Raw genomic sequence first — 27,999 nt, forward strand, 5'->3', positions numbered from 1 at the left:
GACATGCTAATGAGCCGACCAGGTGTTTCGATCGCTGCAAAGAAACGAGGAAGCTGCGCCTGGTCTATCAGCTCAGACCACATCATTACGGCAGGTTCATGGCTTCATCGACGTCCCCTGGCTCGTTCTCACAGGAGGCAGTAGCCCAGCATTGCACCGAGGACTCGTGCTGGGTATTATTAGGGAATCGGGTCTATGATGTGACGGAATTCCTTCGATTGCACCTGGGCGGAGAGGCTGTGATTTTGCGCCACTCAGGGACAGACGTGAGCCAGTTGATGAGCGGACCCCCGCATCGGCATTCTGAGAACGCCCGGCGGTGGATGGAGCAATACTACATAGGTGACATGGAGAGAAACTGTGCACTTGCAGAAACAGAGGTAGCCTACCCCTGAACAAAACTTAAACTAAATTGAAACTAATTTGGCCAGATAAATGAAGGAGTTTCGGGTCATTCTCCACAGCGAGGCCTCATTTAGCGCATCAGTATGTTTAGTCGGACAACAAAAATTACGCTATAATATATCATATTTTGTTCATGTAGTTTAGGCTACATTCAAAATAATAAGCTGTTCAAAATCAGAATCCGAATCAGAAGCTGTAAGGTGTTTATTAATTTAAGCAAAATATCACAGGAGGCGGCGCATTGCGCTCACTTGATGTAACTTCCCGTATTTGTGAACAAGCGAGGTCTCATAGTGAGGACTTGTTATAAACCGTCTAAATTAATTTCCATGATTTTTCTAAGGTAGCCCGAGTGGATCTTCGGAATTCTGATGGCAGATTTTGGGAGGTGTGATTGCGACGTAACTTTGGATGTGTGAATGCATTTATTTATTCATTCAGCGCCAACTCCCAAACTGTTAGACACGCCGGGAAGCGGCTGAGCCGTCCCCGTGCTAAATTATATAAAACTGCAAAAGGAACACGACTCTCTTCATTTTCACTCGGGAGCACAAGATAAATGGTGCGAATTAACCGTGACATCATCATCATCACAGCCTCCACCGTGCTGCAGACCCGTGCTGTGTTCACCCCCAAACTCCGTGTGTTCAAATACTTCACACGTTTCGTTTGTTAGCTATAATAATTTGGACTGATAAGAAATTTCTGATAAGAAATATCACCACATCTTCTTACAGCATTACGAACGAAACGCAGTATTCAAACCATAACGGCACAGAGAAAGGTGTGCTGTACTGGTTTTGATTCCAAGCAGTACTGTTGTAGCCTTGGGTAAGATACTTACCATGAATTGGTTTGGTACAATTTAACAAATGGGTAATATGACCAGTACAATTTGTCCTGGAGAGTCTCTTTGGCAATTGAAAAATGTTACATTGAGTGCAAAGTATTAGTCACCAGTGGAGGGAAATGGGAAGACAGGTGGCCAATATTAGGTGGGCACAGAGAAGACCAGATGAGCGTAGTCCTTTGGGGTTCAGCATGGGTGGTTCCATCAAAAGAGAGGAATGTGCATTGCCATCAAGATCACACAGACTGTATTATTGGAAGTTGTTTTTATCAGTGGTCCTCTGTTGTTGGAATGCAGCAATTCCAGAACTACTCTGCCTGAACGAGTCTTTGTGTGTGTGTGTGTGTGTGTGTGTGTGTGTGTGTGTGTGTGTGTTCTTTGTATTACATGCCTTCGCTACACACATGTAATTGTTACATGCTTGTGTCGTGTTTACTGCTGAGTCTCCTGGAATGGTGTGTTGCGAGCCGGATGCTTGTGATGTGCTGTAAACTGTGAATTTACGGCATTTTTTTGGGTTCTTGGGTCGGTAACTGGAAAAGTTGTCTCGGCCTCTGCATTCAAGGTCCCGAGGAAGAGGAGGAGGTGTCCAGAGAAGGCAGAGGAGATGGCGCCACCATCAGCTGCCAGCCACAGCAGAGTTGACCCTGAGACGGTAAGAGATAAAGAAGGCCGTTATGGTGTGCCTGGTTTAGAGGAGCCAAACCGGTGTGTGTGTGTGTGTGTGTGTGTGTGTATGCGTGCGCACACGCTTGTACAGTGCAGTGTGTATGTATTTTAACAGTGGCTCCATTTGTGTTTGTTGTCTTGGCTCTATTCCTGCCCGTTGGATTCGAAAGGAAATGATGAATATGAGGATGAAGTGCAGACTGTCAGTGTGGAGAAAGAAAGGAACTGATCATGATCCAAAGCATACTGCTTCCTCTGTGACACATGGTGGAGATGGCACTTGGGCATGTATGGTTGCCTCTGCAACTGTCTCACTGTTCTTTACTGACCTTGTGGCAGCCGGAAGAGGTTTCATGTGTGCAGAAGAGCTGCTCAGTGTCGACTCCAGGAGGTTGCACCACAGCATGTCATGTTTTTTTATCGCTGTTGGTAGATAAGGATGAGATATACAATTCCTGAAAATCTGAGCTCCATACTCCATTTTGTTTTGCTGGTGGAGCCATTTAAGTTTGCCATGTGTTGCAATGAAAAACACAAAACACATTTTGTAATGACAAGGCCTGAATTTGTATGTGCCCTCAGACAACGTGTTTTGGACATTACTTTTGGAGATATAACCCCCCTAACTTGGTCACCAGTGGGGAAAAAAAGTGCATTTTTCGGGCCAATATATCCAAATGAAAGTACTTGCACAATTATCCAAATATACAAATTCACAAAGATATAAGGCTTTTCCATATAACGTTATGCACCTCTAAAACTCATATTTCATTGTGACGCCTGGCAAACTTGAAATGCCTCTGCCAGGAAAGTTGACATTTTCCAGGAATTTTATCTCAACATTGTATACATTGTACATTGTAACAGAAATCCAAAAGGTGCTGTGGTGCGTGAAATCTTATCTGCTCAGATAATCGCGGAAGTTGGTGCTGCTCTAACTTCCATTTCAGCTTGTCCAAAAACATCTCTGCTCAGATCCAACCAAATGGCTCAAAACATACTGGATGTCACTTCACCTTGCAGCAGGACAATGACCCCAAACATACTACTAAAGCAACTAAGGAGTTTTTCTCAGGGCCAAAAAGTAGATAGTTCTTGACTGGCCAAGTCAATCACCTGGCCTAAATCCAAGTGAGTGTGCAGAACTTGCTGAGGGCAGGACTGAATGCTAAAAGCCCTCGAAACAAACAGGAACTGAAGATGCACTACCTGTCTGACATGATACCTAGCTTCTGGTGATGTCTATGGTTCACACACTTCAGGCAGTCATCGAATGCAAAGGATTTACAACAAAGTATTAAATATGCCAAGTTTATTTAAGATTGTTGTTCAAATTTGTCCACTTACTTTTGTAATGGGAGAACAAGGTCTAAAAAAGACCTTTTTTAACCTCATTCATTGCTTCATTTCAAATATAATTTGGCAAAAACAACAAAAATTGTGCCACTCCAAATACTTGCAGATTGCATTGTATATGTGTGTACGCATGTGTGTGCATGTCTGTTTGTTTAAGGTATGCACATGTGTCTTTGTGTGTATGTTGTGCACTTGTGTGTGTGTGTCTGCGTGTGTGAACGTGCGTGCACATGTGCATAGGCACGTGTTTATTGCAGTACAACAGATCCAGGTGACATACTCATCTGTAAACACTTGATCCAGGTGAATGAGTGTGCAGGAATGTGGCCTGACAGCAGGGGTTCTGCCATCTCTGCACAGGCAGAGGCTGCTTTTCCTGCTTTGATTGATGCTTCTATTTTTATCATTAAGAAAAAGACTGGGCCCATCTCCTACCGGTTTGTGAGCATGCTTTTTGTCCACACAGCGTGTGCGAAAAGCTGTGAAGTTCATATTTAGGACAGTTATTCCTTACTATATGCACAATGGGCCTCATTCTTATCCTAAATGTATCTTACGTTTTTGGCTCGTATGAGTGTGCCACGTCTGATTCAAGAAATGCTCCTAACTTCAGAAAACTGTCCTAAATTAAGATGTCTGTTGTAATACAGTATACTGTTGGTGGGTTCCATCAGAAAGCTGGCCAATGGGATTAACAAGAACAAGGGATGTAGTCCACCACGTAGTCAGTGCCTGATAGGGCAGATTGCTGTTCATGGCGAAACATAACTATATGGCAGACCGTTGATAAACTTTCTCTTCAGTCCAGTATAATGTGATTCAGTCCTCCACTAAATGCATTTCTGAGCACGTTTGAGCCGTGTGAAAGTTTGATCTGAGTTATATGGGCCAGGCGAGCTGTAGGAAATGAGTGGAATGCATTGTTTACATGATTCATACGACAGGGCAGGGCCCCTCATAAATTTAGTTCCAACCTAAGATAAAATAACTTGTGCAAGCGATTTGAAAACAAGTTCTTCACAAGGCCCATTGACTGAATATGCTACTAACAGAGAACAGAAGTTAAGGTGTGTAAAAAAAATAAATAAAAAATGTTTCTTCCTGACACAGAAAAATGGGGGATAGCTCCCCCTACTGACTGACGTTGGCACAACTGGAGCTTTGCAGAACCCAGTGTGAAGAGACGAGACACTGCCTTTACCCACCCCTTCTTTACTTATTGCCCCCCTGCCTCACTGTTTCTCTCTCTCTCTCCCTCTCCCTCTCCCTCTCCCCTTCACTCTTGTCCTCTCTCACTACTGCCCCCCTATAAACCCCCCACCCGACTGCTCGTCACCCCTGTCCGGTGAACAGAAGAGTGGTGTATATCTGTTAGCAGTGTTGCGGACACCATGCAGATTTGCACTTATACAGTTGATTATTATTAAAAGGTTATCCTCTAAAATGGTAGCTTGGGAATATTTAAGAGGCACTCTTGAACAAGCTGCCTGTAGATGCATGCTATTTCTTTTAGCTTTCAGAAACAAAACATTATGAACTTGAAAAACAAGCTGAAATCAAACTTTCCTCAATGTAGTAAATTCTTCATAACTGTACAACTACATATACCATACTTTTATGACCCTGTTATAGCTCTTCCTGTGTGATACAAGCAAGGAAGGGAACAATAAAAGAGAGTTTCTTGGCAGAAGCTCTCATCCCCCTCATGATTGACGGTGCTGACATGCACAAGTTGTCGAGGCAGTGTCAGGACAGTGGCTGCGATGTTATTTCTCTTGTATGGCAGTGTCAGTTAGCACGGTAGATGGAGAGTAGTGAATAGCTGTCTCCTTGCTCTGCTGCACTCCGGTGGTGGCTACAGGACTTGGTGGACTGGCAGCAGCCACTGGCCTGGCAGGTGGGCCACCTGGGCGAGAAGTACGATGCCTGGGTTCACCAACCGGTGGACCGTCCCCTACGCCTCTTTCAGTCTCCGCTGCTCGAGGCCACCACCAAGACATCCTGGTGAGATGTGTGTCCCCCCCCCCCCCCCCCTTCTGTGTGTTTCACTGTGATGGTTCTGTGTGTTTCACTGTGATGTTTCTGTGTGTTTCACTGATGGTTCTGTGTGTTTCACTCTGATGGTTCTGTGTGTTTCACTGATGGTTCTGTGTGTTTCACGCTGATGGCTCTGTGTGTTTCACTCTGATGGTTCTCTTGTGTTTTACTGTGATGTTTCACTGTGCTGCAGGTACATGGTGCCTTTGGTGTGGATACCAGTGGTGTTCTATCTCAGCTGGTACTGCTACACCTCCTTGGCAGAAGAAAAGACTAGACTTTTCCTCACAAGAGGTAACACACACGCATACACACACTACTTGGAGATGCACACATTACTTCAGTGGATGTGTATGGATATAGGCTCTGCTGGAGGCGTATAATGTGATTAGCTGCCATCATTATCCCTCTGTCCTCCCTTTCCTTCCCCAGAATACTCTGTTGTGGTCCACCAGTACAGTTTCCCCATCATCTTCCTCCTGGGCGTGTTTCTGTGGACCTTCCTGGAGTACTGCATCCACCGCTTTGTGTTCCACATGCGCCCTCCCGCCCACAGCTATTACCTCATCACCATTCACTTCCTGCTGCATGGCCAGCACCACAAGGTGGGCAGGAGGAGGGGGAGAGCAGTATATTACATGACAGTCACTTGGCCCGATGCTTCATCCAGAGCAACCTACAGGAGTGGGCAGCGTCGGTGTAACTCTCAGGAATACAAAAATGTGGTATCACCAATAAGGCCCAGAGGCCCGTAAGTGTAATGTTAATCTAGCACGCAACACTTTGTGTTTTATCTTCCTAAACAGATAGCATATCTATCTCACTCGACAGATAGCATAGCTTTTTGTAATCTTAAAAGGCGAGTGCGTCGGAATTATGGGCAGGGTTTCTGTGGCGAGACGCTCGTTCCACCACCAGGGGGCCAGAACAGACTGGAGAGGTGACTGTGGGGATAAAGTAAAAACTCAAAGAGTATCAGAGACATTCAGGTTCTAGCCGGCATCCAGAGAGCATGTTTGGATGGATGAAAACATGGCGGCCATTTTGTCAGTAATTGTTACATTTTCACATTTCTTCAGATACATGTATTGAAAATTGAATCACTGCTTTAGGCTTTGCTGTACATATATTTCTGGCATTGCCACACCTTGTTTGGCAACCGTGTAGCATTTTAGTGGGCTGGAATTTCACTGGTGAATGTCAAAGTGCTGCCCAGATGTGAAAAGATCATGACTGCAAAATTTGTGTTCTCTAACCTGCCTTATTGAGGATTCAAGATGTATCAATTGTCTGACTTTTACTTTCTGACCCCTGGACTTTCCACCTCTGCTTCTGCTGCCTCAGATTACTGAATCCAAATCCATACCTGAAGAATCATTGTGTGACACATTTACTTAATGCCTAAAAGTTTGTTGAAAAGTCAGCCTAGCGCAGTAGTGCGATGTCTGAACCTTTGTCTCTCTCTTTCTTTCTTTTCTTTCTTTCTTTCTCTCTCTCTCTTTACTCCCTCAGTCCCCGTTCGACCGCTCCCGGCTGGTCTTCCCCCCAGGCCTGGCCTCTCCCTTCATTGGGGGTTTATACCTGCTTTTCACCGTGATCTTCCCCGAGGGGCTGAGCCTGTGCCTCTTCACCGGAGGCCTCGGAGGCTACGTGGTGTACGACCTCATCCACTACTACCTCCATTACGGCTCCCCGCAGCCGGGCAGTTACCTGTACGGACTGAAGGCGTACCACATCAAGCACCACTTCAAACACCAGAGAGCAGGTACGCGAGAACTGTGCGCTGCAGTCGACAGCAGCGACGCCCGACCCTGTTCCGGGAGCTCAACCGTCCCATTTGCTTTCCCCCTTCAACCCCGACAAAGCACACCTCATTCAACCAGCTTGAGACCTTGTTGAGCTGCTAATGAGTGGAATCCGGTCTGCCAAATTAGGGTTGAAATGGGGAAAAACTTGCAGGAATCTCCAGGAACAGGGTTGGGAGCCAATGGTCTGTAAACAAAGCTCCAGTAGAGTAGAGTAGCAGATAGCTTTTGCTAGATTTGATCACTTGAACTATGGGCACGGGGTAGGGACTGGAGCAAGCCTATATTTCGGGGGCTACATTTTGCCAATTGCCATCTATGCGCTTTATTTAAATGTTGTCAGCAGGCAGATGGAACTTCAGTAATGCCTTTTTTTTTTTTGGGTTGACTGTTGTTGTTTTGACTGTTCCAGAACGTCTGTCTGCCTTGCCTCTGTATCCATTTTGTGTGTCGGGGGGGTCTGCATCTCTGCTATGCTACTTCTGTGTAAATGATGGGCGAGTGGTCTTCCCGCTGCAGGTTTTGGAATCACCACCTCGTTGTGGGACCACCCTTTCAGCACCGTGATCCTGGAAGAGCCTTCGGAACACGACGGCCAACCGTCTCCGTCTCCGACCTCCTCCTGGTTCCGCTTCCTGTTCTGCCTCCAGTGAGCGCGGGCCTTCTCTGCCCAGGCACGGTGTCTGGTGGGAAAGGGCTAATTTATGTCTAATTTATGGAAATGTATTCAGAGATTTAGAAAGGAAGTGAACAAGGACGGGTGAAAGGTTGGCGTTTATATAGCGCCTTTTATCCAAAGCGCTTTACAAGTGATGCTTCTCATTCACCCATTCATACACACACTCACACACCGACGGTGATTGGCTGCCATGCAAGGCATCAGCCAGCTCGTCAGGAGCATTTGAGGGTTAGGTGTCTTGCTCAGGGACACTTCGACACACACAGGCCGGGATGGAACCCGCAACCCTCTGGCTGCCCAGACGACTGCTCTTACCACCTGAGCGAATGTCGCAGGATAATGGCAGATGGCGATATCCGTAGATGTCCCGTGTCTGTGGGGGAATGCTTCTGTTGCACTGAACCATCATGTAGATGAGGTTTATGCCCGTACCTTTCTCTGTAATGAGCAGGACCATGGGCAGAAGTGGGCGGAGTGTGTTGGAGTCTCTTAGTATGAGGAAGCGCTCTTGTTTAAATTCAGAGATGAGTCATGACAAACCGATACAGTCAAGACAGCTCTTCACCTACTTGCAGAATAATATTTTGTGCACACACTCCACCCGATTTGCATTTCCCATGGACGGAACACAGCAGCTGAATGTACATTTTTTTCCCCCCAATGCTCCCGCTTTCAAACCAGTGACTGTTACACACCACAGGCTGCACCGTACTGCGCAAGATTGCCATTACAGAATGGCGAATGGAGGCCCGTCTCTTACTATTTTGGTTCTTTTAGCACCTCAGCCATTTGTCGGGGGGAAAACTGATGCCTTGTTAAACCTTGAAACCTTCCCAAATTAAACCCGCCTTACCCATGTCGGAGAGAAGCTGCCTCTGCAGACCCCTTCTCGAGCTGGTCGGTGCCTTGCATGGCAGCCAATCGCCGTTGGTGTGTGTGTGAGAGTGTGTATGAATGGGTGAATGAGAAGCATCAATTGTACAGCGCTTTGGATAAAGGCGCTATATAAATACCAATCATTTACCATTTACCATAATATCCACCAAACCCCCTTTTCTAAGAGGATACAGTCCTAGTCCTCCAAGTTTCGTTTTTCCCCAACTGTCAAAGCAGAAATATTTTAGTTTAGTTCAGTAGAAACATGACGGGACTTTTCCAAGTCCATTTGAAGCTTTTGAAACCCCACGCCCTGCCCTCCGATGTGCCAAATTTGTTTTGTTGTACACTGGTATTGGTGACATCAAGGAGGTGTTTATTTGCAACGATGCTCACTTTATTGTGGAAGAATGCTGAATAATTATTTTGTACAAAATTATGGTTGCAAATTTTCTAAAACTTTACTACAACATTGGAAAAAAAAACACAAAAAAAACATACTTCTCGTTCTTTGTAAGTGAAAGTATATTTCCAAGGACAGTCTGTATTGTTTGCCCTCTCATAATTCTCTTTCATAAGTGTGATGTGGTCTAAATCCTGTTTATTATCAGTGAATCCTGAAAATTGTGTAATTACAGTACTGAACATTGTATGAATTTGTAATAAGCACTCATTGAAGGGAGCCTTTGGGGAAACCACCAACTCGACACACCCAAAAACAGTGGTTTGGGGGCATGAAAACATCAGACATTGAACCCAATATTTTGCATCATATAAAGTACAGCAATGGAATGAAATTATAGAGTAATATAATGAAACGCACAATGTCAAACAAACAAAAAGGAACATTCTTAAAAACATACTATGCTCATTGATTCTGATACTATTGTTAATGTACGAGGTCTCGAATTTCCTCACTGTTAGTTTTTGAATACAGTTCACAGTACAACAGACAAAGAAAAACTGAAAAAGTTGAGAAAAAGTGAGAAGGGAACGTTTTCCCTAATCCTGAGTTTTAGCTTTGGCAGTCGAGGATGGCACAGTTTCTCATAAGCTCTCTGAACAACTGATGTAATTTCCTCTTGTGCTGCCAGCTCTGCCGTTTCTGTCCATCAGCTTGGGACAAAGTTATGGATGGTGTGTGCCCTTCTCCAAAAACATGGGAAAAAAAGATTACATTACATTACATTACATGGCATTTAGCAGACGCTCTTATCCAGAGCGACGTACAACAAAGTGCAAATTAAACACAAGAACAAGTGCAAAGAGGACCTGAGAGGACAGTATAGTTCCGAGTCCTAGTGTAAACATGCAGAAAATCAGAACCCTTTAAGAGTACAATCAACTTTCAAACTAGCATACCACAATTGCAGCTAGAATACAAAAAATAACAATACCTATACAAGTAACAATATCTATACAATCTATACATAAGTGCCATTACAGTCTAAGGCTAATCATGGTGGTGAGTTGGGGAGGGAAAGGTGTAGCCTGAAGAGATGGGTCTTCAGTCTGCGCTTGAAGGAGGTCAGAGACTCTGCCGTTCTGACATCCACCGGGAGGTCATTCCACCACCGTGGGACCAGGACAGACAGCAATCGTGAGCGTGAGGTGCAGGTGTGGCGAGGAGGAGGCGCCAGACGGCACAAAGTGGCAGAACGGAGGGGTCTTGTTGGTGTATAAGTCTTGATAAGGGATTGAATATATACAGGGGCTGATCGTTTAACTGCCTGGTATGCGAGCACCAAAGTTTTAAATTTGATGTGAGCCATAACAGGCAGCCAGTGGAGGTTGCGGAGCAGGGGGGTGACGTGTATGTCTGGGAACATTGAATACCAGACGGGCTGCAGCATTCTGGATCAGTTGTAGGGGTCTGATGGCAGATGCTGGAAGGCCAGCCAGCAGAGAATTGCAATAGTCCAGGCGGGACAGGACCATTGCTTGAACTAGGAGCTGAGGAGTAGGTGGTGAGAAAGGGTTGAATTCCCCGGATGTTGTACAGGAAGAACCTGCACGCCCGGATCACCGTGGCGATGTTCTCAGAGAAGGATAGCCTGTTGTCCATCACCACTCCAAGGTTTCCTGCACTAGGGGATGAGGTCACTGTGGTATCCCCTAGTGAAATGGAGAAATCAGAGAAGGGAGGGGTTAAAGCAGGGATGAACATGACCTCCGTTTTACCTGGGTTGAGCTTTAGATGGTGGTTGCCCATCCAGCTCTGGATGTCTCTCAGGCAGGCGGAGATACGGGTAGAGACCTGTGTGTCTGATGGGGGGAATAAGAGAAAGAGTTGGGTGTCATCGGCATAACAATGATAGGAGATGCCATGAGCAGAGATAACAGGGCCAAGGGATCTTGTGTAGATGGAGAAGAGGAGGGGTCCGAGGACTGAGCCCTGGGGGACTCCTGTAACAAGGGGGTGAGGGGTTGACACCCCTCCAGCCCAGGACACCTGGGAGGACCGGCCAGAGAGATAAGATTTGATCCACTCTAAGGCTGTGCCACAGATCCCTGTAGATGCCAGGGAGGCCAAGGGGATGGAGTGGTTGACCGTGTCCAACGCCGCAGAGAGATCAAGAAGGATCAGGACAGAGGAGAGAGAGGTTGATCGTGCAGCCTGAAGGGACTCATTGACAGAGAGGAGGGCAGTCTCCGTCGAGTGGCCAGGTCTGAAGCCGGACTGGTGGGGGTCCAGCAGGTTATTCTGTGAGAGGAAGGAAGAGAGTTGGTTGGAGGCAGCTCGTTCAATGGATTTGGATAGAAAAGGAAGGAGAGATACCGGACGGTAGTTTTAAATGCAGGAGGGGTCTAGAGTGGGTTTCTTTAGGAGCGGGGTGATGTAGGCCCTCTTGAATGATGAGGGAAAGCAGCCAGAGGACAGAGGAGTTAACAAGGGAGGTGACAAACGGGAGGATGTCAGGTGTGATTGCCTGAAAGAGGTTTGAGGGGATGGGTTCCAGAGCACAAGTAGTAGGGCAGTGGGAGAGCAGGAGGTGAGACACATCAGCATCTGTAAGGGGACAGAAAGAGGAGAAACGGGGCAGACACAGAATGGGAGGCAGGCATAGAAGTGGTGGTGGTCGCGAAGGTGCTGCAGATATCTGCAACCTTCTCGTCAAAAAATACCGCAAAGTCATCAGTAGTGAGCGAGGACTGAGATGGTGGGGGAGGTGTGCTGAGGAGAGAGGAGAAATGGAGAACAGTTGACGAGGGTTCGAAGTGGAATTCTGAATTTTTGTTTGGAAGTAATTTCTTTTGGCAGTGGTGATAACGGAGGAGAATTCCGCCAGGAGAGACTGGTAGGAAGACAGATCCGATGGTTCTTTTGATTTCCTCCACTTCCTCTCAGCTGCACGTAGGCTGGGCCTGGAGGAACGTAGAAGGTCAGAAACCCATGGGCTGGGAGGGGAGGATCGAGCAGGCCGGGAGACAAGAGGACAGAGAGAGTCAAGGGCTGAGGAGAGAGAAGAAAGCAGTGCGGAAGATGCAGAATCAGTGGGTATTTTGGAGAAGGATTCAAGAGGAGGGAGGGAAGTGGTGACTCTGGGGGCAAGGGAGGAGGGTGATAGAGAGCGGAGGTTACATCGGACAGAAACAGTGGGGGTGAGAGAAGGGGAGGGAGGCAGAGGGGCTAGGGGGATGGAGAAGCTGAGTCGAGTGTCAAGCTCATCAAGGAAACTTCCCAGGGCACCTGGAGGACGATAAACGACGACAATATAAAGTTTAACAGGGTGAGTAATTGAGACAGCGTGGCATTCAAAGGTGGATAGGGATAGGTCAGTGAGGGAAAACGCAGAGAATTTCCAGGAAGGGGAGATCAGCAAGCCAGTGCCACCTCCACGGCCAGAGGCCCGGGGGGTGTGTGAGAAGGAGAAGGAGGATGAGAGGGCGGCGGGGGTGGCGGTGTTCTCTGGTGTAATCCAGGTCTCAGTAAGGGCAAGGAACTGTAGGGACAGGAGGGAGGCATAACCAGTAATGAAGTCAGCCTTCTGTGTGGCAGACTGGCAGTTCCATAGCCCCCCTGCAACTGTGAAGTTGTCACAGGGGGTCAGTGAGGGGTAGCAGAGGTTGGTGGGGTTCCATCACCGTGGAGGGCCACGTCGCTGGAAGCGCGTTCTGAAGGGGAGAGAGCAGACTGTAATGGGGTGCTGACACACCATACCATTCCAAAATGGGAGGGAGCGTCGCTCTGAGCACACCTATATAAACTGCTAATTACTAATGCAAACTAGCGATCTAATAATTATCCTAACAATTGCAGCGTCCAAAGTATCTAACTGATTCTGATCACCTAATCAGAATAACAGAACCGAGCGAAACTGCCGGCGGCTGGTGAAAAAACGCACTAGATTTGATAACTAATAACAAAAATGCAAAACACCTGGTCTAACTAACGCAGCAATTTGACAACAAGTCTACAACAGTTGATAGACTAACAAGGTTTCCTTTTTACCTACTGCTCACACGCAAAAAACACAGAAACAATACTTAAGTTCCCTGGAGGTCTTCAACTACACACAGCTAGTGGAAAAAATGCACTTCACTGGAAAAAAAGATACAAATATATACAGTATACAAATTAAATGTATTTTCTTGGTTTAACATTATTTTCTAAGGGGGAGATGTATGATTTTATCTTGACATTATACAGCATTTTTGCATGCCTGCTGGCCTGGTTCAAGCAGAGGGCAAAGAGGGAGAATGGACAGAGGGCTGCTCTTATATGGTAATGTGGTGAGTGCAGCCACACCACTGGATAACTACTGTCACGCTCATAAAGGCAGTTTGGGCCCATGTGTCTACAGCGACAATGGGGAAGGTTGTCAGGCTTTTGGACCCAGGGCAGCCGAGAGGCCTGGCTTGACTGGAGTGGGTGGGGCAGGGCAGGGAAAACAAAACGTTTTCTCACACACAGAGGGTGAGGTCTGCATTCCTGCTGCGCTGGAGTACTTTTAGTTTTACGTTCACGGGACAGGCCGCAGTCGCAGGGACCCTCCCGGGACAGCCCGGCTGATCTCACCGGGGGGAGGAGTGCTCAGGGAACCCTCCGGAGACCAAAACTGCAGCAAAGCTTGGAGTTTTGGAAGGTAAGGTTCCCTGCGCACTTTCACTTTTAACGCCGACCACTAAATCACTGTCCTGCCTGCCTCTCTGTCACTCGCTCTCCCTCTCCCCATCTCTCGCTCTCTCGTTCCACTCTCCCTCTCCCTGCCCTTGTCTCCCTCTCTGGTGTTTTTATGTTGAGTCAGCAGGACGTTTTTCCCCCCTAAGTGTCAGCAGTTAGTGTTATAAAATGTTCGGTATATAGAAGCCGTTCACACAGGAAGCCGAACCCCGGGGTTCTGATAAACAGACTCCTCCTCAAAGCCATTAAAAACTGCTCTGCACAGTGGTGCTTGCGCCGAGACACAGACTGAGGGATTGATTGTTATGCTGATATGGGATCTAGGGAAAGAGTGCTTGCAATGTGATGCAGTTTAATTTGTGTCTGTTTTGTGTTGGCCTGTCATACCTGTGCTTCTCTAGTGTGCTTGTCGCATGTTGGCTGTGGGTATTTGCAGGGACGTTTGCATGCTAGTTAAATGGACTTTGCCTTGGGTGTTTGTGCAAAGTGTCTGCACTGCATTTCATGTCTCTTTTGCACATCTGCTGTGGATTTTGTGTGTCAATTATGTATTCTTGCAGTGCATTTGCATTGTGAATGTTTGTCGAGTGTGTGCCCGGGTTGCTGGCTGTTTCCTGGAGCTGGTACAGTATCATGTGCAGACTTTGTCTGTTGTGTGTCTGCTGTGTGCCTAAGTGACGGGCCATTTCCTGGGGGTGGTATCTTTACAGAGCACTGCAGTGTGGGTGTGGCTTAGAGGAGAGCTCCAGAGCAGGCCTGTGTTAGTGTAGGGAGGCCCTTCTCTGCATTTTCACTATATGGCTCTCTATCTCCACTGTCTGCATCCATAAATATACACTCAGTGACCTGTCCACCAGCTTGTTAATGCAAATCAGACCAAATGTCAGAATGGGGGAGTAATGTCATCTAAGTGACTTTGACCGTGGAATGATTGTTGGTGCTAGATAGGGTTGCTTGAGTATGTCAGAAACGACTGATCTCATGGGACTTTTACGAGCAACAGTCTCTAGAGTTTGCCAAGAATGGTTCAAAAACAAAAAACATCCAGTGAGTAGCAGTTTTGTTTTGCGGGCAAAAACATGCTATTAATAAGACAGGTCAGAGGAGAAGGGCCAGGTCAAAGTTGACAGGAAGCCGAAAGTAACGCAAATAACCACACATGACAACAGTGGAATGAAGAAAGCATCTCTGAACACACAACGCATCAAACCTCTAAGTTCTACAGTAGCTGAAGAGCAATAAGTTAAAGAAATAAGTGAAATGCCTAGTAAAGAGCTCACCGAGTGTATATAGCGCTGTAAGTCACCTGTGAGGGGAGGAGTGATAAGTGAGTGATGGGGGTAGGAGGGCAAGTAACAGGGGGAGTGAGGGGGAGTGAGAGGGTGAGCTACAGATGAGTGGTGTCAGTCAGAGATACGCTTAACCTTTTACGACATCTTCAATTCAAATTCAAATCAATTGAATTTGCATTGTGCTTTTTTACAGAAGACTGTCACAAAGATGCAGAGTAACAGAAGGGCAAAATGTTTTTTTCATTATATCTCAGCCTCGTGTATTCCTTGACACAACTCTGTTCTTTATGTTGACAAACACCAATAACAGAATCCAAATGAAAGCCTAGAATCAAGACTAGATACTGAAAGCTTTCTTATACCTGCACTGAGGAATTGATTAAATACACCTGACTAATTAGGAACAGCTGCAAAGCCAACTGTCTTTTAGTTTCCTAAAATGGGATGTAATTCATACACAGATCACCCAACATGGACCTAAATACCTAAAGGAGACAGTTTGCATGTCAGCCTCATATTAATTCTTTCATTTCAAATCCAATGTGCTGGAGAACAGCGCCAAAATGCTAGAAATTATATTGTATGTAGCAAAGCTACCCACTATCCACAATGTCACCAGTTGTGAGGAATGGAAGATTTTCCATCGTAATTGTTGCCATCATTAATTTGTACAAGCATTACAGCTAATGTTAGCCTCCGGCCGGTCTCTGCTAAAGCTGTCCTTGTGATCGTCTGAACCTCTTCCTGTACAGCGCTCTCCACAGCGACGTGAGGATGACGTCAGAGGCTCAGCTGCAGCACAGGGGCTCTTCGGCCCTGGCGATGGCACTGAAGGCGGGCTCCTGGACTCCGGTCAGCTGTCCCTGCTGCCACAACGACCAGGTGGAGCCGCTGGTCATGATCCAACTGGCACCCAAAGTCAAGCCCGCCACGAAGAAGTGGATCATCTCCCGGATTGAGGCCCCGGAGGCGGAGGGAGGTGAGGGTCGTGCGCGAAGCGCGTTGCGGTTCGCACAGCCTGTAGCGTAGTGGCGAAGGTCTGTGAACGGGACCCGCAAGGTCGGTGGTTCGATTCCCGGTGTAGCCACAATAAGATCCGCACAGCCGTTGGGCCCTTGAGCAAGGCCCTTAACCTTAACTGCTCCAGGAGGGGATTGTCTCCTGCTTTTTTTTTTTATTTCATATTTTTATCCGATTTTTCCCCTTTTTCTCCCAATTTGGTAGCCAATTGGACCCCGTCTGATTCAATTAGAGCTAGTATTAAATACACCGCCCACACCCCGTCCCTCGGCGGCCGACAGGAGAGCGACACGCCTTCTTCAAGCCTCTCACAAGTCCTGACCGTGATGCCAAGGCGCTCGAGGTGCTTGTTTTTGTGCGGCGATCTACTAACCCTGCCAAGTCCCTCCCTCTGGAGCAGCGAGCCAATTATTGCTGCTCCACGTGAGCCGGCCAAACTTGGCTTTTGGACCGAGAATCGAACCCCGGTCCCCGGTGTGCAACTGCAGCAAACTGCAACCACAAGTCTGCTGTGTCTTAGCCTGTTGCGCCACCGCGGCTCCACGATTGTCTCCTGCTTAGTGTAATCAACTGTATGTGGGTTTGGATAAAAGAATCATCCAAATAATTGAGGCCATTACCATTGTAATGTATTACATGAAGCTGCGTGCTCTGCTTCATGTTGCTGAAGCCCCGATGAATGACTGCTGCTGTGATCATCACTGCTTCTGAAGCTACTCTATGTGCCGTGATCATCACTGATTCTGAAGCTACTCTATGTGCCGTGATCATCACTGATTCTGAAGCTACTCTATGTGCTGTGACCATCACTGCTGCTGAAGCTACTCTGTGCTGTGATCATTACTGCTGCTGAAGCTACTCTATGTGCCGTGATCATCACTGCTGCTGAAGCTACTCTGTGCTGTGATCATCACTGATTCTGAAGCTACTCTATGTGCCGTGATCATCACTGCTGCTGAAGCTACTCTATGCGCTGTCTTCCTAGCAGTGCATCAGCCGTGCTGAGGCTGATGAGACCAGGCCTTGTGCAGGATGTATGTGATGTATTTTGATGCACCGCAGGGGCGCAGCTGCTGGCCCACCCCGGGGAGGACAGCGATGGGGACGTCATCTTGGTGGCAGCGCCGCGCTGCACGCTCCTGCGCGTCACAGAGGACCTCGGCCTCTGCAAGCCCTACAAGGACGGCAGCATGGCCGCCTTCTCCTACCAGGACCGCGACAGCTTCAAGAATGTCGGTAAGAAATTCCACACGACCTGATTCATTGGAACACTGACTTAAAGGTACAATAGGTAAGATCTTTCTGTTAAAACATGTGTTACAAGACCATTGTAAATCCGTTCCTGTCATTGAAAAAGTCTCACCGACATGTTGACTCACCCTCTGCCAGTGTTTATAGTCCTTAAATTCAGGTTTCAAAACATATCTCACAGTTGACGCACCGATACTCTGTACCAAAACATTGTACCGTTGTACAATAATTCAAGCTCATTGGTTGAAAATGGTTGAAAGATTTTCAATGTCAGCGTGTTCACAGAGAAAGGGGAGGGATAAACAGTGTTGGGGTTTGATGTTTGTTTGTTGCCGCAACTCCTCCCGTGACCGTTAGGAGTCCAAACCTATTGTACCTTTAATTAATTAAGAACACAGCGCCCATTTTTAGCAACTCTTTTAAGAACACACACAGCTTCATTTTGCATAGGAACACGACACTCAGCTCCAGCCGATCACAGGGATGTGTGACGGTGTACTGTAACTATACCATCAGAAAATAGATGATGTGTGGGCTCGGGGGACTACTGGATGGGAGGCATAGCCCAGCTTGCAGTTTGGGGACGGCGATGCTGACGGACGACTGTCTCTTCTGTGCAGATAACATGCAGGAGTTTTTGACGGCAGCTGAGCGGCAGTTTGTTGTGAAGTACGAATTGGATTCATTGAATGTTGAGAAAGACCAACACATTCCTGGGATGCCGCTGTCCAAGGGACTTCTGCAAGCCAGAGAGAGCATTAGTAAGTGTGTGTGTGTGTGTGTGTGTGTGTATCTGGTAGTCGGATACATACAATTTAGTTTGACCTCCTCCTTCTATTGGATATTTGAAACAGACTGGAACAATTTTTCAGCTTAAACTTTGATTAAGCTTGAGAACAACAGCAACCAGATGAATGTCTGAATGTGTGTGTATGACCCCCCCCCCCCCCCTTCTCTGCTGCAGTTCAGAAGCTGCAGAAGTTTGGGGTGGTGCTATCGGTCTTCCCCCTCCATGACCAAAGGAGCCTGGATGACTTGGCAAAGAGCTGGTACACCAGGAAGCAACTATGGGGCCAACCACTGGGTATATGGGCAACTTACTGCTCTTTCTCTCTCTCCACCTCTCTCTCTCTCTCTCTCTCTCTCTCTCTCTCTCTCTCTCTCTCTTTCTCTCTCACACACACATGTTTTAAATGATAATTCTAATATAATCTCCACAGCACAGGTCAATTTAAAGGCATGCCATTAATGACGCAATGTACTAGGGCCACTCACTGTTCCTAAATTTGTGGCATGAGGTCACATATTGTGCTTCCTACTTCCTAGTTTCACTTTTACTTGGTGGTTTAGAAGATTCTTTTTTTATCCCTTTTTGACGTTTAGGGTACTGTTTTTTTCTCAAACTTTCTCAAAGAAAAAACGGACTCCTTCTTGACTGCAGTGGGAGCACGGTCTGTGTCTGCAGAAGCCAGGTCTGCCCGTGTGCCCCTCTCAATGGCCAGGCTGCGCTCGCTGGGCCTAATTTTTGATGAGTCATTTCTGATCAGTCACCTGCTATGGTGTGCTATCTTTTTAGGACCAGGCAGAATTTCATTTTGCTTTGGCTTGTGCTTTTGCTTTTGTTTCCCAGCAGTTACATGAATGATATGAATGGCATTTGGCAGACACTCTTATCCAGAGCAACGTACAGTTGATTAGACTAGGCAGGAGACAATCCTCCCCTGGAACAATGCAGGGTTAAGGGCCTTGCTCAAGGGCCCAACGGCTGTGCGGATCTTATTGTGGCTACACCGGGGATCGAACCACCGACCTTGCGTGTCCCAGTCATGTACCTTAACCGCTACGCTACAGGCCACCCTACATAGGGCGGTTAAGGTAGTTGTATTGGGATTTTGTTGTAATTTGGTAAACAATGTTTAGCACTGGTTTAGTATTTATGGTATTTATGGAGGTTATATGGCGTTAGAGGGTGAAATGATCCTTGCCACCAGGTGGGTGAGGGGACTCTCTTTGACAATGCAGGATTTTATAATGACATGAGTGGGCGTCACTGTTTTATAAGGAAATGGGCCTAATTCACACATGCATTGTTTGTATTTCTCTGCACATGCAGGGTTTCAACTGATTGGAATGTTTGTCCCAATTAGCAAAATCATATCTGGCAACTTCGTGGACCCCTCGCTGCCATAGAATTTTGGTTCAGTGATGGACTGAATTAGTTTAAGTCAAATTTTGCTGGAATTTGTCTCTCTCCTCCTTCTCTGTCCCAGTCGCGGACCAGGTTGAAATTTACAAAAATAATCACCCCCCAGAGTCAAAGCTTTTGCATATGCCCATGGCAGGATCTGCAGCTCTGAGCTATTGGGTTTGTCTATGTTTTGCACATTTAGATTCTTTAATTTTTATCCATTCCTTTAGACCTTTAGACCTGCAGACCTTTTCAGGTATTACCGCAGGTCTTCAGAGTTGTTTAGACACTTAAAGCTGAGGAGAAGGGTTCTGAATTTGATCCGGTTGGGGATGGGGAGCCAGGATAGGTGTGATGCGTTATGATGCATGTGAGTTATGTGAGTGACAGGTGTCACTGTTGTTTCTCCAGCTGTGACAGGAAACTACACATTCTGCAGCCTCACCGAGAAGTGTTTGCATTTATTTTGTTTCAGACAGGTTTGGGCATAGCATTTTGAATTTTGGGAAGACTGTTCTCCAATTTGTTTATATTTAGCACATTTCCTGAGCTCTGTCTCAATCTAATGTTGGTTTCAGTGTGAGCAAACACCCTCTTCTATTTGCAGCCAGGTCTGCCAGCGTTGGCTGGTCTCCATAGCCTGGCTGTGCTCACTGAGTCTGTACCAATAATGATTAATATCATTTTGTCTGCGTTTTGATATAATTTGGTTCATTAAGTTGGGTGCTATTCAGAGGCTGGGTGGTGTTGGTTGGAGTTACTGGACTGAGCCCAAGGACCAGCTGAGTGAGGGTTTCTTCACTGGGGTTTTGCATTTCAGGGCCTTGTCATGGGATGAGTGTGGATTGCTGTGTTTCGCACGTTTCCAGAATTGAATGGCTCTTTTTTGGATGTTGGATACTGGCCTAATTCCGCCCTGCATGCATTGTTTGCCATTTGTTCTCTGAGCACAGAGGATATTTTTAGTGAAGTACAGGGTTTCTGGTGGCTATTTGTCCCAGTTTGCAAAAAAACGCTTTGTAAGCAAACCCAACACTTCACTGCCAGGTTCAATTGCTCATTTAAATATTTGGAATATTTTTAGCCAAATCCAGACTGGTGTATCTATTTTAATGCGCCTCTTTATGGCGTAGAATGCCCTATAGGCTTTCTTTCCAAGTTCACGGCCGGGCTGAAGCTCCCTCTAGAGCTCATTTTTAATCCTAGGTGTCCTATGTGTCATTTGTAGCGCATTTTATATATTTTTGTCCCTGGTGTAGAGTTACAGCTGATTTCCTGAGAGCTCTCTCTCTCTCTCTCTCTCTCATGTGTAAGTCATGTGTTGTTACTTTGACTCGCTAGGGTGACGACAGGATATAGCTCTATGATGATGAAGTTCCTTATTCCTCTGTAGAAGTGTAAAGGCCAAAAATAAGCTCAAACATAAGAAATCCCGAGGCCCCGTCCTAAATAGTATCTTAGGGAATTGAAACTCAAGCAGTTAAGCAACGACACACTCACTCAAACAATCTGGAGACGAATTTGTTTGTATTATGATAAAAGAAAATAGAAAAACACACATTCACACGAATATGCACTTTGGCAAGTTCACATAAAACAATGCCCCACAAAAAATAAAAACGTTGGCGTGCTTAGTTGGAGCTCTCTTGCAGAAGGCAAATTGTAGCTCACTCACGCAGTTCAGTCCAGGAAATTGTTCAAGGGCCGTCATGTCCTCCGGTGACTAGAATCCACCTGCACAACACAGTCGATGCAAAGTCCTCCAGAATTTGGGACGATCCGTTCATTCGGACAAAGACCGATCAAATCTCGCAATTATTCCAGATACTTTACTAATATATTGTCCTTAAACTGGGCTATGGACCTGCACATCATGCTTCGACTGCGTCTCGAGGGAAGCAAGTAAAATGGAAAACAGAATAGCTACGGCTATAGCCTACTGAACGTTGACACTTGACCAGTTAGCATAGCAGCGTCTCAATCTTCCTGCCTGTCTTTCTCTCCAGCTCTCTTAATAAAAATAAAGCTTTTATTTTCCTCACAGTTTTCTATTAAGCCCCTTCACAGTGATTGGGAAAACTATTAAAAATGTTAATTTAGAGATACTGATAAGTGAGACGATTAAACATTAAAATGTGCTATGCTGAACTCCTGCCAGTGCGCATACAATGCTGTGAAGTTTAATTACAACAGACCGTGGTGACCTCTGGTCAACCAATAATCACTCTGCATTTAACTTCTGCATTGAATTAAAAAAACAGTTCACAGAAAGGTCTCCCTTTTCTTTTTTCCAAGCCTCAATTAGGTTCCTACTTCAGTAAAATAAAACCATTTAAAGGCCTTACACATGCTTCCTCGTTTTATGGCACTATATAAAGACAGGAAAATATTTATCAAATTAATATGAATGAAAGACATTCAGCAGAATTGCTCACTAGGGCAATATTGACCTTCTTATCACTCACTGCTGTCCTGACCATTTGCATCTATAAAACACACCTGCTTAATGGTTGTAGTGTACATAAACCACATCTCAGTAATGTTTGTGAGACTGTGTGTGTGTGTGTGTGTGTGATACTCAGTTATAACCCAGTGTACATGCCGTGACCAGTGACAACAAGGTGAAAATTGGTCCTAGTGGTAGTTCTGCTTAATGTCTCTGTTTCTCTGCGTCACTATCTGTCTCTCTCCTCCCTTGCACGCAGACTCCATCAACGCCTACTTCGGTGGCAGGGTGGCGTTTTACTTCAGCTTCCTGGACTTCTACACCTGGGCCCTGGTGCTCCCTGCGGCGCTGGGCCTGGTCCTGGCGTTCCTGCCGGGAGAAGGGCCCAAGGCGGGGGTGCAGGGGGAGGACGAGGACGAGGGCCCCTCGGTCAGAGGCCTGATGGTGCAGGCGGTGTTCAGCATGCTCTGGTCCACGGTGGTCATGGAGCTGTGGAAGCGGCGGAGCTCCTCCCTGTCCTACTACTGGGGGACGCTGCACCTGGCCGAGCGGTTCGCCGAACCGCGGCCCGGTTTCCACGGCACCGTGGGCCAGAGCCCAATCACGGGCCGGATGGAGCCCCTCTTCCCGGAGTGGAGGCGGAAGCTGAGGATCGGGCTGGTCTCCGCTCCCGTAGTGGGCCTCTTCCTGGGGATGGTGGTCCTGGGCATCGCCGGGTTCTACTGGGGCGAGGCGGCGGTTCAGGGCCTCAACGCCGAGTACGACTCCCTGCTGACGGCCGGGCTCCTCTACGTGCCCTCCCTCACGCACATCCTGTACGTCAACGTGCTCGGGACCGTCTACGGCAAAGTGTCGCATCTGCTCACCGAGTGGGGTGAGTTGGGGGGGGGAGAAGAGGCGGGGCGGGGGAGCCGTGTTCGAGTGACAGTTTGAGTGACTTTTCTCCCCGCACGTCTCCCGTAGAGAACCACAGAGAGGAGTCTGCCTTCCAGAACCACCTCACCGTCAAGGCCCTCCTGGTGGGTGCATCTTGGGGCTCTTCCTCCTCGTCTTCCTTGTCCTCTCTGTGTGTGGGGGTGCCCCCGCTGACGTGACCGTGACCTGGTGTTTCTCTCCTCTCTCCCACGCAGTTCACGTTCTTCAACTACTTTGCCATTTTGTTCCACATCGCCTTCTTCAAGCAGGACCTGCCGCTATTGCGCAAGGTGTGGTGAGGGGCGCCTGCCATACAATGAAGCTGCGCACACACTCAAATATTTGGGAAATGTTTCAGAAGGGAGGTTATCACTACATTGACCTGTCCACGCACATCACGGCTAAAACCGGTTAACGGTTTTCTTAACGTTTTTCGATTCTACATCGCGGATTTGATCTCTTTTAGGAGCCAAACTGTTTTTTTTTTTAAACTGGTTTTAGTGCTTGTGTTTACAAGACCTAAGTCATTTGCTTGTATTTATTGTATCAGCTTTGCTTCTGTACCTGTGATATAAGCATAGCTATGTTTCTGTACCTGTGATATAACAACAGCAGTTTCTGTCCTGAAACTTGCCATGTACTGTTCATTCCCGGGTGAGATACGCACCTCAGGCTTCATATACCCTGTATGTGTCCTTATGCACTGTACATATCTTATACACTTATACACTGTACCGCGTGTCTCTGTGTGTAGAGACTGTCCTCTCTGCTGATCGTGACCCAGCTGGTCAGCCAGTGCACGGAGGTCCTGGTTCCGTTCCTGGTGGACCGCTTCTTCGGCACTTCAGCTAAGAAGCTGCAGGAAGATGACCCAGAAGTGGACCGCATAAGGGCGCAAACCAGTCTGCCTCCATTCCCTGTGGGTCCTCCGTCCCTCATACCTATGTTTATGGACCTGTGTGTTTTTCTCCCTGGATAAATATAGCCTACCTAGCGTGCAAGCTTCATACCATGCTTTGTTCAGTTTGTACCTTAGTGGCAAATCACAGGTAAACCTGCAGAAACTGACAAAGAAATAATGTTTGGTTTAGGAGCCTTGAGAAAAATGCACTCAGTGACCACTCTGTATTAGGTAGACCTGTACATCAGCTCAAATGCAAACACTGTGTCTAATCAGCCAATCAGCTGGCAGAAACTCAGTTAATCAAAGCATGCAGACATGGTCAAGTGGTTCAGGTGTTATTCAGATCAAATGTCAGAATGGGAAAGAAATGTGATCATGGTTGGAGCCAGACGGGGCGGTTTGAGTATCTCAGAAACTGCTGATCTCCTGGGAATCTCCTGGGATTCTCCTGGGATGCACAACAGTCTCTGGACTTTACCGAGAATGGTGCAAAAAGCAAAGAACTTTCAGCGAGCAGTAGTTCTGCAGGTGAAAATGCCCTGTTAGTGGTGATGGCCTGGTTTAGGTTGATGGTGACAGTAACTCAAATATCCAAGTGTTACAGCAGTGGTGTACGGATGAGCATCTCTGAACACACAACACATTCAAACTTGAAGTGGATGGACTACAGTAGCAGCAGACCAACAAGTTTAAAAAATAAGTAATAAAAACCTAATTAAGTGGTCACTGAGTGTAACCTAGCTAGTTTGCTGCACGCATGGTAATTTAGTGTAACAACAGTTAAACTTTAAAGGGAAATTGAATACTGGCACTCTGTGTGTGTTTGTACACATTGTTCAGTGTTTGCGTGTATTTCAGGGTCATGTGTGCTTGTGTCTCAGGGCCTGTTTTCAGAGTACATCGAGCTCCTGGTGCAGTATGGGTACCTGAGTCTTTTTTCGTGTGTGTACCCCCTCACCGCCGTCTTCCTGCTCCTCAACAACGTGACCGAGATGCGCACCGACGCCTTCAAGATCTGCAGACTCTTCCAGAAGCCCTTCTCCGCCCCCGTGGCTAGCATGGGGGTGTGGCAGGTCAGGAGCCGCTTGGTGGTGGTGGTGGTGGTGGATGTGCTCGGAGAGAGTAAGCCTTAAGGAGTGTGCATTAAGGAGTGTGCGAGATGGGTCGTGCGTTTGAATTTTGGAGCCTGAAGTAACACTTTTGCATGCGGTGGCTAAATCTTGCTACATTTAAATGCAGTGTCTATGAAAAGCATAAACGATCAATTATGATATATGAGTAGACTCTGTTTCTCTTAATACCTATTTCTCCTTGTATGTCTGCCTGCATGTGACCGTGTGTGTGTATGTGTGTGTGTGTGCGTTTGCCTGAATGTATGTATGTACGTCTGTCTGTCTTCCAGGCTGCATTTGAGATTCTGGGCTTTGTCTCGGTCATATCCAACTGCTGGCTGCTCCTGCTGTCTCCGCGGGTGAAACTGTTCTGCCAGGAGGGCGGTTTCAGCAGTCGAAATGCCCTGCTCTTTGCCATCCTAATAGAGGTATGTGGACAGAGGCTCAGTGGGCAAATGTTCTGTGCTGCATATGGGAGTGTATGATGGCGTGTGTGAGTGTATAATCCGACTGAGAGCAGAGGTAATAAAGGAATATGAGGCATTATGGTAAATGGTTGGCATTTATATAGCGCCTTTATCCAAAGCGCTGTACAATTGATGCTTCTCATTCACCCATTCATACACACACTCACACACCAACGGCGATTGGCTGCCATGCAAGGCACTGACCAGCTCGTCAGGAGCATTTAGGGATTAGGAGTCTTGCTCACAGCCCGGGCCGGGATCGAACCCTCCTATTGCCAGACAACTGCTCTTACTGCCTGAGCCATGTTGCTCCTACAAGCATTAGATGGTGTGCGGTGTGTGGGTGTATAACAGTGTATGGGAGGGTCAGGAGAGCAGGTAAAGGACTAGAGAATATGGGGTATAGACGTGTGGGTTCCAGGTAGAAAGGATGGTTTGAGGATATGGGATAACACTAGATGATTATTGTAGCAGCCTATTCAACCCCACAGCTTTCCTGTGTTGGCCATGTGTGCCATTTACACACGGAGCCAGTAGATGGAGCTCCTCTCCTGTCTTCTTGACTTGTGGACATTCTAATGCCGATTTAAGAATCACAGCTGGAAATTGAAAGCAATTTCTAGAACACTGACATAGTAATAAAATAATAAAAAAAATAAAAACATTCTTCAAAGGGTTCAAGAAAAAGAATTTAGAAAAAAAAAAAAAAAAACACTTTCTGCCAACTGATCTAGATCTGCAGTCTGGACACTCTGCAGTCTGGAGAAAGGGTGACTGCTGTGCGCTCTATTTACACCACGGTGGACTCAGACTTGTATTCAGTGTGTGTGTGTGTGTGTGTGTGTGTGTGTGTGTGTCACCAGCACATCCTGATCCTGATAAAGATGATTCTGTCCTTTGCGATCCCGGACGAGCCCGACTGGATCAGGAAAAAGAGGGACGAGATCGAGTTCCACTCCCTGCAGGCCCTCAACCAGCAGGTGAGAGAGTCAGAGTCAGAGGAGCGTGAAATACCCAGCATGCACAGCAGCCAGCATCAAACAAAACAACATTTTACGTGCTGGGGCAGAAGAGATGGCACTAAAATCTGGGTTTACCCAGCCCTGTCCTTGGAGAGCTACCATCCTGTAGGTTTTAGGCTCAAGCCTAATTTGGCCCATGCGATTCTACTAATAGTAGCTCAATGTTTAGTTTAGTTATTTTTTTATTTTATATTTATATGGGGTCGTGTCCTTGGCGATGAGTGAGGTCTGAGGTCCAGTCTCAGTGCAGTAACCCTCGCAGACCTCACTCAATGACGCTGCACACTTCACTCAACATCACAGTACCTAAGACCAAAGTCCGGGAGGGCCGAGTGCGCTAGTCTGGACTGTGGACATTCCGGATTCAGCCCAGCTGTTGGATGAGGTGTGCTTTCTTAGGGGTAGCGTGAACCTACAGGATGGTAGATCTCTAGGAACAGTGTTGGGCAGCCCTGCTCTAAATACCAAACTACTTAAAGTACCAGAGAGTGAGGTGTAGGTCTTAGGATTCATTTGATACCTGAAAACGCATACAAAATGTTTAACGGCTCCGGGGTTGTAGTCAATTCTATAGCCATTTCTTTGCTCTGTTAGAAGGCAGGGCAGTCTGTAGGCTAGTGGCTACATAACGGGGACCTGGAAGGTTGGAGGTTCAGGAGTTGGGTCCTTGAGAAAGGTCCACCTTATTCTAATCAACTGTAAGCCACTTTGAATAAAAGCGTCAGGTAAATAAGTATTTTTATTATTCATTTATAGAAGCAGTGACGGTGCCAGGATTACATGTGTTCTGGGCAGTGCGCCCTGACCTCGGCTTAACACCACGGGTTTGTATCAGCTCCACAATGAATCAGGCGGGTGTAGGGAGGAGACGGACTGGAGGCTCTAGTTATACAGACAAAGCCAACCGAGGCTCTGCGACCTGGATTCCAACACATCGCCCCCTGGAGGACACATCATGCCACTGCCTGGGAGGACCAGAGTTTCAAAATGAGAGAAAATGCCCTTGAAGCAAGACGTCCTGTACAGAGAAATCTCTGACAGGAGAAATAAAGTATTTATTGTGTTTTATCTTATCTTCAGTTTCTCTAAACTGAAATTCCAGAGTTGCACATGAATATTAGTCACACACAAATGGTGCATAAATGTTTTGAAAATGAAGCAAGCGATTTTAACTGCATCTGCATAGTATTTATTGCTTAAAATGTCACTTGTGGACTGATCCCGGCCGTACGGCAGATCTCAGATCAGGGCGCCGTTTAAGGCAGTGTTTATGGCTGAAAGTATAATCAGCACAAATGTCAGTCATCAGGGCTGAACTACAGGTGTTAAGTAACCAAAGAAGGGAGAGGATCGCTGAATTAAGATGACTGGTTAAACTGTGGTTGAATATTCGTATGGTACACTGTGCAGCTGAGGCCTATAGTCATATAACAGCTATAAAATGCACTGAACTACTGAAACTGGTGTATATTCTCTGTCCTGCTGTATATGGCACTGACTCTCAGCATACACACACACACACACGCACACACTTTATGGTTGAAACAATTCAATAAATAAATGTAAGACTAATACACTCA

General features: G+C 46.8%; 1 protein-coding gene across 2 annotated transcripts; it reads left to right on the forward strand.

Moving 5' to 3' along the window:
• ano10b (anoctamin 10b) lies at positions 1-27,999 on the forward strand. Of its 2 annotated transcripts, none has more exons than XM_061245950.1 (19): positions 1-380; positions 1,821-1,910; positions 5,142-5,284; positions 5,511-5,611; positions 5,750-5,922; positions 6,830-7,082; positions 7,642-7,771; positions 15,847-16,073; positions 17,177-17,350; positions 17,986-18,126; positions 18,330-18,449; positions 22,259-22,873; positions 22,963-23,018; positions 23,130-23,204; positions 23,669-23,833; positions 24,700-24,891; positions 25,221-25,358; positions 26,261-26,377; positions 27,176-27,999. In XM_061245950.1, exons 1-19 carry the CDS (start codon positions 99-101, stop codon positions 27,182-27,184), a joined length of 3,201 nt encoding a protein of 1,066 aa, XP_061101934.1. In that variant the 5' UTR covers positions 1-98; the 3' UTR covers positions 27,185-27,999. The 2 variants fall into 2 exon arrangements, with proteins under 2 accessions (XP_061101934.1, XP_061101936.1); XM_061245952.1 differs by having other exon boundaries at positions 205-342.

The sequence above is a fragment of the Conger conger genome, chromosome 6 (assembly GCF_963514075.1).
Source record: "Conger conger chromosome 6, fConCon1.1, whole genome shotgun sequence".
Lineage (NCBI taxonomy): Eukaryota > Metazoa > Chordata > Actinopteri > Anguilliformes > Congridae > Conger > Conger conger.

Bases quoted from the DNA above. Each gene is read 5' to 3' on its own strand.
- ano10b (XM_061245950.1), top strand. From the start codon at position 99: ATGGCTTCATCGACGTCCCCTGGCTCGTTCTCACAGGAGGCAGTAGCC. The intron at 7,772-15,846 runs GTGAGCGCGGGC...CTTCCTGTACAG, and splicing joins CGCTTCCTGTTCTGCCTCCA to CGCTCTCCACAGCGACGTGA. The intron at 23,834-24,699 runs GTGGGTCCTCCG...CTTGTGTCTCAG, and splicing joins CCAGTCTGCCTCCATTCCCT to GGCCTGTTTTCAGAGTACAT.